Raw genomic sequence first — 16,149 nt, 5'->3', positions numbered from 1 at the left:
CTGGATTATGAGAAGTGCCATCTGTCAATTTTCTGTTATTACATCTATCATTGCAAATCTTCATCCTTTCTGTGGGGTTTTCAACTTTGGAAATGGGCCATATCTGGAGAGAATGGCGGATAGTGTAATGACGATAGCCAGTAATACTTTTGGGAACTATTGAAAAACCATCAATTGCTCAATGAACTTTTCTGAACTTGGGTCCACAGCTGTGACAGATTGTTGAAATGAGTTGATACCACCTGCAGCTACAATTTTATTTTATTTTTAGAACTGCTGTACAATTTCAATCTCAGATCATTTTCAAGTACCCATAAAAAAATTCAGCAACAGAACATAATGCCATACTACTATCTGCATGTAACATGTGTAGGCACTTAACAGCATTCGCAGCAGTGGCATACTCACATTAACCACTGCACGGTCAAAACTTTTAAGTAGAGTGCAATGTTGTGTGGAAATAAACTTCTGGCATGCATGCATGTTAACAGTGCTTGTACTACTAGTTTTATAGCAACTACAACATTTGTACTTACAGGCACAATGACTATGGATGCCATGTAGACATACCTGTGCAGATATTAGTACATCGTAATGTGCCATTACTGAGTTTTTGTATAAATACTTGAAAATGGTATAAGACCAAAATTGTACAATACTGGAACAAATAAACAAACAAGACAGACTGTTTAAAAAAAAGCAGTCACATTCTTATTCCCCACAGACAGTCCATACATAATTGTTACAGATGACAGAAATACATAATTTTTTTTCATTATGAACATATATGTAAAACAGCTTCTTGATATTAGGCTGTGTCATCTACAATCATTCCAGTCTCTCTGTCCATTTTAAATTAATTTCATACTGTATTCAAATTAATGATGATGTAAATAAAACAGAAAGAAACTTCCACATGGGAAAAATATATTAAAAACAAAGATTCCAAGACTTACCAAGCGGGAAAGTGCCGGCAGAGAGGCACATGAACAAAACACACAAACACACACACAGAATTACGAGCTTTCGCAACTGGCAGTTGCTTCGTCAGGAAGGAAGGAAGGAGAGGGAAAAATGAAAGGATGTGGGTTTTAAGGGAGAGGGTAAGGAGTCATTCCAATCCCGGGAGCGGAAAGACTTCCCTTAGGGGAAAAAAAAAGGACAGGTGTACACTCGCGCACACACACACACACACACACATATCCATCCGCACATACACAGACACATACACAGACTTTGTGTCTGTGTATGTGCGGATGGATATGTGTGTGTGTGTGTGTGTGCGCGAGTGTACACCTGTCCTTTTTTTTTCCCCTAAGGGAAGTCTTTCCGCTCCCGGGATTGGAATGACTCCTTACCCTCTCCCTTAAAACCCACATCCTTTCATTTTTCCCTCTCCTTCCTTCCTTCCTGACAAAGCAACTGCCAGTTGCGAAAGCTCGTAATTCTGTGTGTGTGTTTGTGTGTTTTGTTCATGTGCCTGTCTGCCGGCACTTTCCCGCTTGGTAAGTCTTGGAATCTTTGTTTTTAATATATTTTATCATACTGTATTCAGGTAGACAGCTTATGGCCTGAAGGGTGCAATGATTCTGTTTTTGAAGAACAGCTTTTATACTTGCAGTTCATGTATGGAGGTTGCTCAGACTTGGGGCATTATTTCAGAGCAGTCTATTATTAATGAATATATCTCATCAAACTGATACTGTTTTGAACAAGTAAGAAATGTTTGATGAACATTTTTCTTGTTAACATATTTAAAATCAGCAGCGAGAAATGTTTTATTATTAGTAAGTTACAGTGTGTAATCAACAACTGACAAATGTAAGAGTACAGGAGGGGAGATGGAGATGATGCTACATAAATCCCTTGCCTTCAGCTTTGAGGAGTTGGTGGGCACTTAAATTCTCAGAAACTACTCTCTACAAACTAAATTCTGAATACAGTGTAAAAAATAGATCAGAGAAAAGTTGCTGTCCTTATACAAGACAGTAATGGTACTGTAAAATCTAGAATCATCTGTTCTCACTCCAGTGGAGTACACAAGCTTAATCATCAGTTACTGCGCCTTTTGTAAGTTGATATATTTAAATGAAAATATAGTAAGCATCTACTCCCAACAGAATCACCCAAAAAATTAGGTCACAGGAAAGATACCAGGGGAAAGAATACAGGATATATTTCTCTTAGTAAAGAAACTACAAATACAGAAGTATAAAGTACCAGAAATAGAATATAATAGAGAATATATAAAAACTGTATTGAAGAAATAAGAAGTAGAAAAGAAAAGCTTCTGCAAAAAATAGGACGTGGAAGAGACAGCCATGACTTTATGCATAAAGATATGTGCCAGCAATGTAAACATGGGAACCTTGGAAGTATTGCAAATAAGAAGTTACACGGAAGCTGGAAAACTTAAAGAAACAGAGTAAAATGTACAACACAATGCATGGTGAATAGGTAAAATTTAAGTGAAAAACAAAATTACATGTTGCTGTCATGAAAGATTACTATTATTATTTTAAAAACTATAATATTACCCAGTGCATACAAATTCTATATGTAATATACAGTATAATGGACTTAATATGTAGTGATATATCAAAAATTGATAATACTTTATTTTTCTCAGCATATAAATGATATCTACATAAATATGTATTTTATGTATAATTATTGTTACACATTATACTCTGAGTATAAACTAATAAAACTTCTTTCTTTTCAACTTTCAGAGTGGGCCAGCTGTCTACGATGTAATAGGTTACACATGTGCAATTTTTGCAACTATCTTTACAGCACTGAATATTGTTGTAATGCGTAAATGCAAAGATGTTCACTTCTCAGTTGTGGTGCTGCAGTTATCAATATGGTCACTTATCATGTCAGCAGGAACGTTGCTGACACTGGGGCACCGCCATGACATTGGTGTATTAATTCACAGGACATGGTATGAATGGCTCTTGGCAGTGGCAGTGAGTGTTCTGGGACTCACTGGGCAAGTCCTTGTGGCAAAAGCCCTGAACTTGGAGGGTGCAGGAAAAGTATCTGTTACCCGTTCTCTTGACATTGTCTTGGCTTTTATCCTCCAGGTTTTTGCCTTTGGTGATTATCCTGACTGGGAGAGCATTCTGGGGGCTTTGATGGTGCTAGTTTGTGTTGTTGGGATAGGTCTGGAGGAACATGTATACTACATTGCTGGCATACTGCCATAATGAAGGCAATGGCACTGCTTGTATTTTGACATTACTATGTACTGCCATCAAGACTGTCAATGGAATCATGCAGAAATACTTGCTCATATATATATATATATATATATATATATATATATATATATATATATATATATATATATATATATATATCCAAAGTATTAATGAGAATAAGGCAGCCTCACCTGAAATGACAACATGTTTTAGGAATTACAGAAATAAAACTTGAAATGATTTTCATATAAATAAACGAATCAGCTCACGTTGTGTTGTAATGAACAGCTCATTGTAATGGACAAAACTGTTAGCATAAATAATTTTCTGCTAATTTTGGCCAAGCAGAGACCACTATAACTACCAAGCCATTAAAGCGCACATGCCTAAACATCATAGAATTTATATACCACAATAATGAACAATTAAATTGATGTTTTAGTTCTTTAGTTATTATCTTCTGTGGCTCACACAAATTCATACTAAAACTTTTTTTTTGTTAATGAACAATGTTCTCAAAAATGGGCTTGTAATATACCATACAAAGTTATCGTAGCCATACACAAGCATGGTGTATGCTGAAGTGATATAAATGCAATTCCACTGTTGATGGTGTTAAGGATGTTTCAGACATTTTAGTAATCAATAAAATGCTCTGTAACATATTGAAATGCTCTGGTAGCTTGTATTGGTGAGAAAAATGCAATTGAATAATATTAAAATGATCTAGCATCCTTTTTTCCCCTTGAGCCATTGGAACAATAAAAATTGAGTTCAACTTATTCAGATCACAGAATCTATGATAAGCTTGTTGAAAGTCAAATCAAGAAATTCCCTCATCACAATAAATAAATAAAATAAAAGTTATTTATAATTGCCATTTTTCATTCTAAGAAAGTTTTGTTTATATCAATGACTACAATACACAATAAACAATATACAGAGGAAATATAATGATGCCATGGTCTCATATTATTAAAACAATTGTTTATTATTGTTCAGCTCTTAAACTGTTGCCATTAGTTTTACAGGTAATAGGTAATAGTATTTTAGGTGTCCATTTTTTAAACTTGAGAGCAGATGAGTTGTATGCCTTGCCCATTTCGACCACTCTTTCTTTCATTTATGTAGTGCAGGATATGAAGCTTGATTCTGAATGAAAACAGTGTTAATAGCTGTTTGTAATCTGCATGAGTATAAACTGAAAGTCAAAGAGGCAGTAAGGACTGAGAAGGTAAAGAATCACTGCCATTAAATGTCTTTCTTCTAATGTACCTGATATCTGAACAAAGAACTGTGAAATGTTTTTGATATGATTAAAGTATGGTAGAGATATTGGAACCACATATGACTCTAAAGTACTTTGAACATACTGTCTCAAACATTTTTGATGTTTTACTCAAGCAGATTTCAGTGCTGTGAATTCTTTAACTGCTTAACTTCACATTTAATTGTGTATGTAGCAGTTTTTTCAAGACATTGACCCTAAACTACTTTCTTGATAATCAAACATGGACATAAGTAGTGAGTTTTAAAATCATACATACCAAAAATGACTACAAAATAAAAATATGCTTCCATTTAGGCTTGTAAAAGTATCTAGCTTTGGGAATGATTGTATAGCTTTTTTTCTTACATGACACAAACATCAACCTAGTGATGAGGAACCCAGGATGGCCAATAAATACCTACATGAGTGTGAATCACTGCTCACCAAGTAGAGAAGGCATTGAGTGGCAGAATGGCAAATGCAAAAGAGAAATTAATAAATGAACATCTAAAGACTTTTTTACATACACACAGATCCTCCATTACACACACGCGTGCGCACGCGCGTACACACACACACACACACACACACACACACACACACACACACACACACACACACACACAGCTCCTTCCATCAGTCATCCTTCTCGCATTGCATTCTGACTGAACCAGTAGAATTCATGGATTGCGTATGTGTCTTTGAGCTTTGTGTGCATTTTTAAAGTTCATAATAACAAATTTTGTAGTTCAGCATTTAATCAGCCTTTTCTGCTAAATGCCTCCTCTATTCAATTAGTAGTCATATACCCTCATGCAGATGATCATTAAAAATATATATGCACTTTTGCAACAATGTACTTTTTATTGACATCTATCCAAGAACATAAAGGCCAAGCCCTGATATTTTATGGCCTCTTTCATGTATTTGTAAATAAATAAAATCAATTAGACAGAACCTCAACGGGTACATCACAACAGAATAGATTATACCCATATAATATTCCATAGCCTGATGCCATAGAAATGTTGCCAGCAAAATAAGTTTAATGCTTGAAAGCATACATAATTTGTAAATCTTTGCGTTTTGTACTTACAGTGTTTCTCTGACTGATGGATCAGATTACAGAATAGATTATACATGTAAGTTTATAAGCAGATTTTATATTTAAGAAAAGATTTTTATTTTTCAAATGTTTATGTGTACTGATAGAGCAGCAACAAGAATAGACAGGATTCCTCCATAAGAATTCTTGCAGCATACTTGTAGCCTTTAAGAGATTTGAAGTTTCAACATAAAAATATTTTTATTCATATGACTTACTCATAATGAAAGACCAGAAACTTATGTTGATCTGTATATGAATATTAAAAGAAAGATGTTTACAGGAAGATGGATACTGAAATTTATATGTAAATGATTTTCATGTTCAATGGAAATATTTTTTGAGGCACAACACAAAGTCTCTTAAATTGTAAAACCTTAATGTTTGTGGTTTTGTTCAATAACTCTTCTGTATGTGCAAGTATAAGTTTATATAATAAAGAAAAAAAATATGTTTTTACATTATTTTTCAGTTAATGAAAACTCTCTCTCTCTCTCTCTCTCTCTCTCTCTCTCTCTCTCTCTCTCTCTGTGTGTGTGTGTGTGTGTGTGTGTGTGTGTGTGTGTGTTCTTCATTCCCTAAAAATCTCATGCAGTAGAAGTAGCCAACAGAAATGGCATTGGTTTATGAGGCCAAAATAGGAATTCTGGATGGGAAAATGTGTAAAAAGTTGTTGTTAGATATTTCAAATCCACAATTGCCAGCGAAGAAAATAAAAGACTATCTAGTGTTAACTGCATCCTAAAGAAGGGAGCAAGTACCTTGTAACACAGACATCTGAACATACATGAAAAGGAGAACATTTTCATACATGTGAAGGTTGTGAAAATAAAAGAGCAGCTTATCTGTAGTCCACAACATTAAAACATAACAACATAGTGAGTCCTGTTAAATAATGATAAAAATTATGGAAAATCATCTAGCATTGTCATGTTACAGTTTTTTTATTATGGCTGTATCCTCAAATGCATCATAGTCTGCCATACAGCTATAAATTCTTATCCTTTTTTTTTACTAATCAAAAAGAAGTTATGAAATTAGTTTTTCTGGAGAATACAGAATTACAAGAGTTTCCCTGCTGCTACCAAGTTGTGTGAGACCACCAACATATCACTATTTTTAGGTATAATATTTTAAATTATGGCCAACTTCTATAAGTTCAGGAAGTACCTGTTGGCACAAGTTCATAAAAAAAGTAATTGGATTGAATTACAATTACTTGAAAAAATATGTACTCAATTACAGTTACAAATTATATTTTCAAAAAGTAACTTGTATAGGTAAAATTACAAATTACAACTACTTTTAAGTTGGGCTTATTAATGAACTAACTTAAAAAAAGAATAAAAAAGAAAAGAAAAACTAACAATATAAAGCATGGGGCAAACATAAAATACAAAAACGATGAACTGATTAACTTACAGAACAAAAGAATCCAAAATCTGCTACTACAACCCATTCATGCCCACTTCATTATTGCCTCAGACAATCCTTTCTCTTACATCTAATGACTGCTACATTGTTCAGCATCCATCATTCACTTACTGACTCTGTTGTGACCAAAGGAAAAGTGAAGCCACTCCCCTTTTACCTTCATGATTAACAGTCTGAATGAGAAAGAATGGGCATTGTGACAACTGTCACAAGTAGAGGAAGATAGGGAGAATCATCATAGAGGAAAAAGACAATGAACACAGCAGTTAATAGGATGATGTACTTGATCTTTGTTTTAAAAAAATGAGGATGATACAAGTATCAATACAAATGCTACAAACACATTCAGTGTCCATCTGCTGTATTAGAATGCCACTGAATTTACAATTTCAAAGTTTTTATAATGGTTTCTATCTCAGTTGAAACAATCTCTTTGCATACGCAAAAGAGGCATTTTATAGGAGCGGTGGAGGATATCCCTGCATTTTGTTTTACAAATGATTGTTTTAATGATCTGTACTGCATGAGAAGTTTCACTTTAGTTGAACTACTGGGGAGATATGAAGATGCCTCATCCAACTCTCCAGGGTGTGCTGCTGAAGAAACAGCATTGAAAAACAATACTACTTCACCATTTCCTTCAATCGTTTCTTCATTTTTTGGATAAAATGTTTCAATATCCTCCATCCTACAGGTGGTAAGCAGTTCTTTCTTTATGAAACAAATATTATCTTCCTTCTCATGTCCTCCCAACCAGGAAAATTCTAGTTCTGGTATCAAAGCTGCTGCTATGATTAGGTTGATTAGTTTCTTATCTAGCATGATGGGGCCAAATCTTTTTTGTAGGCCTATCATTAAGGCTCTTGCCAAAGGTCTGCAGTGCAATATGGATTTTTATTTATTTTTATTTTTTTAGGATTCCTGAAGTGAACATTTGATAGTAGGAAGTACGTACCCAATGTATGTATTCTTTTGAGCTTGAAAAATTGTGTCTCTGCAGTAGGCTTCATGACCCAAAATGAAAATTATTAAATTAAAATTCATTAATATCATAACATACCAATGTTTAAAGTGTGTATGTTTTATGATAAAATGAGGTTAACTGGCTGTAACAAATAACTGAATCAAAATTTATTAAAAATCAACAACCAGAAGAATTTCAGTTATTACAAAATTTGTTTCTCTTACATTCACAAACCTTCATCACCTCAAATGATGTTTCTGTGGATAAAATAAGTACCTGCTGTTATATTAACCCTTCAAGAGGTAGTAAGATTCAAAATAAAATTTTTAAACGTTTTTTTCGTTTTATTTGCAGTCGCCGATGGCCCTTGTAAACGTGTTTTATCTCTTCCATAGCATATCCTAGTTTCGAATATTCTTTTGCTTTAAGAAATACTATTGCAAAATATATTTTGCTGATGCACATGCTGTTAAATGAACCATATGTTCAGTTAATGCCACTAAAAACATGCATTGTACCTACTCCTATATTCACTGGCACATACCAATAGAAGCATTATTAAGCATTAGGAATTAAACATACTCTGAATTAGACGGTTCATGATACCAAAGGGTCATGTCATCCTTTGCTTGAAACTTCTGCATTACTGTCAAACTTAAGTACTGCTCTTGAATCATTTTGTAATAAAACTCTTTAATACGATTTGCTTCAATTGTTGTCTAGCGATCTGAGAAGCAGGTTTCCTGGACACCCCATCTTTGGCAACTAGGCAGGATCCAATATGGTTCACTTGTGACAATGATTGGTAAAAGTACCCCTGTACACAGATTGCTTGTGTTTCCTAAGGTGCACTTTAATGATGACATTCGCAAAGCTTCCCACACTGGTCTGGATGGTGGAGCCACAGTCTTACTATGGATGAATAGTGAATTGTTTTTACCAGTTCTATATTAGTCAAACACAGAAGGACCACAAAAACATCCTAAAGCAGTTCTGGAATACAGTGCAAAATACAATGGGATTATTTTACTTATTCTGATACCTCACACAAGACAGCCTACATCATCTTGATCTGGGAGATTTGTTCCTCTCAAGAAGCACTTTCTTCTTAGAGCAAGCACAGAGTTGTCAGTCACAGCCTGTGATGCTGATGGATTACTGGAGCTGGCCGGAGTGGCCTTGTGGTTCTAGGCACTACAGACTGAAACTGAGCCACCGCTACGGTCGCAGGTACGAATCCTGCCTTGGGCATGGATGTGTGTGATGTCCTTAGGTTAATTAGGTTTAATTAGTTCTAAGTTCTAGGCGACTGATGACCTCAGAAGTTAAGTCGGATAGTGCTCAGAGCCATTTGAACCATTTGATTACTGGACATAGCATTACCCCTTCCCAACACCACAGAAAATGTATGCATCAGTTTAAGGAATAAGGTAGTGAACAATTGAACAAAGATGTTGTAGGACGTGAGGATTATTAGCCAGCTTCTTTCACTAATTGACTTTTGCCAACTTGCTTATTCCATCTACTTTCATTGCTGATGGTTCTGCCGAGGCCAGAACTGCAGGTGTGGATATTCCTCAGCCTTTGAAGATGTCAACGGGCATGGCAAAAGAGGGAAGGCAGTATCTCCAGAAAAGGTTCTCCCTTATGCCAAAACTTCTTTCCCAGGAATAAAATAAATTGTGAAGACTAAATCAGTGATTCAGGCACACACTCCCAACAAAAACAGTCGTAATAAGAAAGTTAGAGTAACAGAACGAAAAGAAACTGAAGAAATGTATTAGATGTATAGGACAATAGTGTAACAGTGAAAAAAATGAAAATTTAAAGAGATAAGTATTTGATTTGGAAGAATCAGAAGAGGGTGATGGATCTAATCTATTGCCTAAGACAACTCATTCGCAGCTGGGACTCTTTCTTCATACGAAGAAAGCATGGTCAGTTCTTCTGGGCACTTTGTGGACGTGACGCCAAAAAAAAAAAAAAAAAAAAAAAAAAAAAAAAAAAAAAAAAAAAAAAAACGCCGGCATAATGTGTAGCGTTCATGGTTAAAGGTGGAAGAGCCATGGAGACACTGAATGGTTTCAAATGGATTATACAGAGTGTTACAAAAAGGTACGGCCAAACTTTCAAAAAACATTCCTCACACAGAAATAAAGAAAAGATGTTATGTGGACATGTGTCCGGAAACGCTTAATTTCCATCTTAGAACTCATTTTAGTTTCGCCAGTATGTACTGTACTTCCTCGATTCACCGCCAGTTGACCCAGTTGAAGGAAGGTAATGTTGACTTCGGTGCTTGTGTTGACATGCGACTCATTGCTCTACAGTACTAGCATAAAGCACATCAGTAAGTAGCATCAACAGGTTAGTGCTCATCACGAACGTGGTTTTGCAGTCAGTGCAATGTTTACAAATGCGGAGTTGGCAGATGCCCACTTGAAGTATGGATTAGCACGGGGCAATAGCCGTGGCGCGGTACGTTTGTATCGAGACAGATTTCCAGAACGAAGGTGTCCCGACAGCAAGACGTTCGAAGCAATTGATCGGCGTCTTAGGGAGCACGGAACATTCCAGCCTATGACTCGCGACTGGGAAAGACCTAGAACGACGAGGACACCTGCAATGGACGAGGCAATTCTTCGTGCAGTTAACGGTAACCCTAATGTCAGCGTCAGAGAAGTTGCTGCTGTACAAGGTAACGTTGACCACGTCACTGTATGGAGAGTGCTACGGGAGAACCAATTGTTTCCGTACCGTGTACAGCGTGTGCGGGCACTATAAGCAGCGTATTGGCCTCCACGGGTACACTTCTGCGAATGGTTCATCCAAAAATGTGTCAATCCTCATTTCAGTGCAAATGTTCTCTTTACGGATGAGGCTTCATTCCAACGTGATCAAATTGTAAATTTTCACAATCAACATGTGTGGGCTGACGAGAATCCGCACACAATTGTGCAGTCACGTCATCAACACAGATTTTCTGTGAACGTTTGGGCAGGCTTTGTTGGTGATGTCTTGATTGGGTCCCATACCATTCCACCTACTCTTAATAGAGCACTTTATCATGATTTCATATGGGATACTCGACCTGTGCTACTAGAACATGTGCCTTTACAAGTACGACACAACATGTGGTTCATGCACGATGGAGCTCCTGCACATTTCAGTCGAAGTGTTCGCACGCTTCTCAACAACAGATTCAGCAGCCGATGGATTGGTAGAGGCGGACCAATTCAATGGCCTCCACGCTCTCCTGGCCTCAATCCTCTTGACTTTCATTTATGAGGGCATTTGAAAGCTCTCGTCTACGCAACCCCGGTACCAAATGTAGAGGCTCTTCGTGATCGTATTGTGGTCGGCTGTGATTCTCCAGGGCTGCATCAGCGCATCAGGGATTCCATGCGACTGAGGGTGGATGCATGTATCCTCGCTAACAGAGGACATTTTGAACATTTCCTGTACCAAAGTGTTTGAGGTCACGCTGGTACGTTCTGTTGCTGTGTGTTTCCATTCCATGATTAATGTGATTTCAAGAGAAGTAATAAAATGAGCTCTAACATGGAAAGTAAGTGTTCCCAGACACATGTCCACATGACATATTTTCTTTCTTTGTGTGTGAGGAATGTTCCCTGAAAGCTTGGCCGTACCTTTTTGTAACAACCTGTATAATGATAAGACAGAGATTAAGGAACCAGCTTTAAATTGCAAGACATTTCCAGAGGCAGATGTGGATTCTGACCACAATCTATTGATTGTGAACTGTAGATTAAAACTGAAGAAACTGCAAAGAGGTAGGAATTTAAGGTGATGGGATTTGGATAAACTGAAAGAAGTAGAGGTTGTAGAGAGCATTAGGGACCGATTGACAAAAACAGGGGTAAGAAGTACAGTAGAAGAAGAATGGGTAGCTTTGAGAGATGACATAGTGAAGGCCGCAGAGCATCAAGTAGGTCAAAAGATGACGGCTAGCAGAAATCCTTGGGTAACAGGAGAGATATTGAATTTAATTGATGAATGGAGAGAATATAAAAATGCAGCAAATGAAGCAGGCAAAAAGGAATACAAACGTCTCAAAAATGAGATCGACAGGAAATGCAAAATGGCTAAGCAGGGATGTCTAGAGGACAAATGTAAGGATGCAGAGGCATATATCACTAGGGGTAAGATAGGTACTGCTTACAGGATAACTAAAGACACCTTTGAGAAAGGAGAACCACTTGTCTGATTATCAAGAACTCGGATGGAGAACCAGTTCTAAGCAAAGAAGGGAAAGCAGAAAGGTGGAAGGAGTCTATAGAGGGTCTGTAAAGGGTGATGTACTCGAGGGTAATATTGTGGAAGTGGAAGAGCACGTAGGTGAAGATGACATGCGAGATATGGTACTGCGTGAAGAATTTTACCGAGCACTTAAAAACCTAAGTCGAAACAAGCCCCTGGGAGTATACAACATTCCATTATAACTACTGATAGCCTTGTGGGCGACAGCCCTGTCAAAACTCTGCCATCTGGTGAGCAAGATGCATGAGACAGGCGAAATGTCCTCAGACTTTAAGAAGAATGTAATAATTCAAATCCCAAAACAGCAGGTGTTGACAGGTGTGAAAATTAGCGAACTGTCAGTTTAATACGGTAAGTCACAGCTGCAAAATACTGACTCTAATTCCTTACAGACGAATGGAAAAACTGGTAGAAGCTGACCTTGGGGATATCAGTTTGGATTCCGTAGAAAGGTAGGAACACGTGGGGCAATATCGACCCTACGACTTATCTTAGAAGATATATTAAGGAAAGGCAAACCTACGTTTCTAGCATTTGTAGACTTAGAGAAAGCTTTTCACAATGTTGACTGGAATATTCTCTTTCATATTCTGAAGGTGGCAGGGGTCAAATATAGTGAGCGAAAGGCTATTTACAATTTGTACAGAACCAGATGGCAGTTATAAGAGTTGAAGGGCATGAAAGTGAAGCAGTAGTGGGGGAGGGAGTTGTTATTCAATCTACATATTCAGCAAGCAGTAAAGGAAACAAAAGAAAAATTTGAAGCAGGAATTAAAATTCATGGAGAAAAAGCAAAAAATGTTAGGTTTATCGACGACACTGTAATTCTGTCAGAGACGGCAAAGGACCTGGAAGGGCAGTTGAACGGAATGGACAGTGTCTTGAAAGGAGGGTATAAGATGAAGATCAACAAAAGAAAAACGAGGTTAATGAAATGTAGGCTAATTAAATCAGGTGATGCTGAAGGAATTAGATTAGGAAATGACACAAGGTAGTAGATGAATTTTGCTATTTAGCGAGCAAAATTGCTGATGATGGTTGAAGTAGAGAGGATATAAAATGTAGACTGACAGTGGCAAAAAAAGCGTTTCTGAAGAAGAGAAATTTGTTAACACCGAGTATAGATTTGTCAGAAAGTCCTTTCTAAAAGTATTTTATGGAGCGTAGCGATGTATCGGTCCCGTAAACTGACACACGGCCGGGAGAGCAGTGTGCTGACCACGTGCCCCTTCATATCCGCATCCAGTGACGTCTACGAGCTGAAGATCACACAGCGGCCGGTCGGTACCGCTGAGCCATCCAAGTCTTGTTCAGAGGGAGTTTAGTTTTAGCTTTAGTAGCCATGTATGGATGTGAAACATGGACGATAAATAGTTTAGACAAGAAGAGAATACAAGCTTTCGAAATGTGGCGCTACAGAAGAATGCTGAAGATTAGATGGGTAGATCACGTAACTAATGAGTGTTTGTTTAAGTTCCCTCTTTCTGATTATTCGACCAATCAGAAATGGATAGTTGCGACTCACAGAGAGAACTGTGCTCTGGTCGTTTTTGAGGAGAGTTTCTACCTTGAAAATTATGAGAATGGAAGACAACTAAAGGACGATGCTCTACCGGCACTATTTGACTTTCCACCTCATTTGAATAGGGTACAGTATTCTATAAGTCGCGTAATATATATGGAAATACGTATTGCATTGTGGAAATAATGTAATAGTATATATAATTGTGCACTTGTATCTTTCCTTCGAGACGCAATCATAAATTGCGCAAACATTGACAACATTGGAACAATGGTAATCTTGCCCTCATCAAACATATGAAGCAGACGGGTGCTCGATTACACTCGAGACGCCATGACCATCATAAGAAAATATGGACGACCTGGCCTCTTCATAACAGTCACTTGCAACTTGTCGTGGCCAGAAATCAAAGAACAACTAAGATACGGACAACACCTCATGCATCGACACGACGTAATAGCCCCATTTTTCCGACATAAAGAAATGAGGTATATTGAAGTCATCACAAAATACGATCTTTGGAACCGTTGGATGCTGGATGTACAGTACACAAACAAATGGCAAAAACGAGCACTGCTCAACCACAAATCTCATATGGTTACGCGACAGAATTCATCTCACGACTATCGACAAAATCGTCCAAGCTGAATTTCCCAATCCGCAAGAAGATCCGAAACTGTACGATATACTGGTGAAAAACGTGATTCACGGACCATGTGGGTCATTAAATCCAAATTTGTCATGTACTGAGTGGTGGAAAATGAACAAAAAAATACGCAAAATCATGCTTGGACGACACACAAACCGGAGTTGATGGCTATCCCGAGTACAGAAGACGATCACCCAAAATAGTGGCTTCACAGCAAAAATACCAATACGAGGCAGTCGCGAACTGGAAATAGATAATCAGTTGGTAGTACCATATAACATACTACTTTCTAAAAATTTTCAACACACATAAACGTAGTTCAGTGAAATCCATAAAATATATATCTGTAAGTATGTAAACAAAGGTAGTGACATGGCAGTATTTCAAATAGCCAAAGACGGAGAACGGCAAAACAGAAACGATGGGATTTCATGGGAAGATACTTCAACAGTAACGAAGCAGCGTGGCGCATTTTCGGTTTTCCAAAACACGAAGGCGAACCAGCTGTGCAACACCTAGCAATACATTTGGAGAAAGGACAGAGAGTTCACTTCACGAAAGACATCGCCAGAAAAATTGTAAGTGTGCCACCTCACAGCACAGCATTAAGATCTTTTACTAACTGTGCCAAAAGGATCCATTCGTGAAAACATTACTATATGACGACGTTCCTAGTTATTATACGTGGAACACAAAAAGAAAAATGCTTTGAAAGTAGAAATCAACGAATTTCAGTAGAGGATCATCCAGGAATCACGACAAGTCATTAGACCGAATATACGCCACACATCTGAACAACTCCGAATGTTTCTATCTTCGGGTGATGTTACACGAAATTTGCGAACCAGCAAGTTTCACAGATCTCAAGATGGTTGCCTACGCCAGACATACAGAGATGCTTGCCAGCGCTTAGGACTACTGAAAAACAACTGTAGGAAATTAACACCACTACAAGAAGCCTCGCATACAGCCCCAGCTGAATAAATGAAAGACTTCTTCGCCATAATTCCAACAACACGTAACCCGTCGAATCCAAAACAGCTATAGGACTCCTTCAAAGAGAGTGTGTGTGATGACATTCTGTATCAAAGCCGACCAGCTTATCCTGAACTGACCACTAAATTCAACGACCTCTTCAATGAAGATAAATGTTAATCAGTAAACAACCAGACCTTTGAACGCCTTGGGATGCAAGAATCACGGAAGAATGCTTCGAATTTACAAAGGAAAAAATCCATATATCTACGAACTACTTGAATACTTCTTAGTGAGAACCACCAGGAAATTTACCGGATCGACAACAGCACTGGAGGACTTATTTACTTGGACGGACCATATGTCACCGGATTAAAATGGCTCTGAGCACTATGGGACTCAACATCTATGGTCATGAGTCCCCTAGAACATAGAACTACTTAAACCTAACTACCCTAAGGACAGCACACAACATCCAGCCATCACGAGGCAGAGAAAACCCCTGACCCCGCCGGGAATCGAACCTGGGAACCCGGGCGTGGGAAGCGAGAACGCTACCGCACGACCACGAGATGTGGGCTATGTCACCGGGAAAACGTTTCTTATTAATCTATTGTTGGCGAGTATAACTTCCCACGTCGTGTTGTGCTGACTCCACTGTAGCTTGCATGGATTTTTAATTTTGTTTTATATGCCCGACTTCTAATTTCACCACACAAGTCTCCAGGGTTGAGCAGTTATTG

At 37.7% G+C, this 16,149-nt stretch overlaps 1 protein-coding gene across 3 annotated transcripts in view; it reads left to right on the top strand.

Moving 5' to 3' along the window:
- The window catches only part of LOC126320407 (solute carrier family 35 member G1-like), a 445,673-nt gene extending 439,633 nt beyond the window's left edge, over positions 1-6,040 (top strand). For all 3 annotated transcript variants that reach the window (XM_049993996.1, XM_049993924.1, XM_049994043.1), the window contains one exon: positions 2,733-6,040. In XM_049993996.1, the coding sequence (XP_049849953.1) occupies positions 2,733-3,212 (480 nt within the window). In that variant the 3' untranslated portion in view covers positions 3,213-6,040. The remainder of the gene's footprint in view (positions 1-2,732) is intronic.
- Positions 6,041-16,149: the final 10,109 nt, after the last annotated feature.

This window comes from Schistocerca gregaria, chromosome 1, assembly GCF_023897955.1.
Source record: "Schistocerca gregaria isolate iqSchGreg1 chromosome 1, iqSchGreg1.2, whole genome shotgun sequence".
Taxonomy (NCBI): domain Eukaryota; kingdom Metazoa; phylum Arthropoda; class Insecta; order Orthoptera; family Acrididae; genus Schistocerca; species Schistocerca gregaria.
Note: the sequence above shows the minus strand (reverse complement) of the source record. Positions and strands in the feature narration are given on the sequence as shown.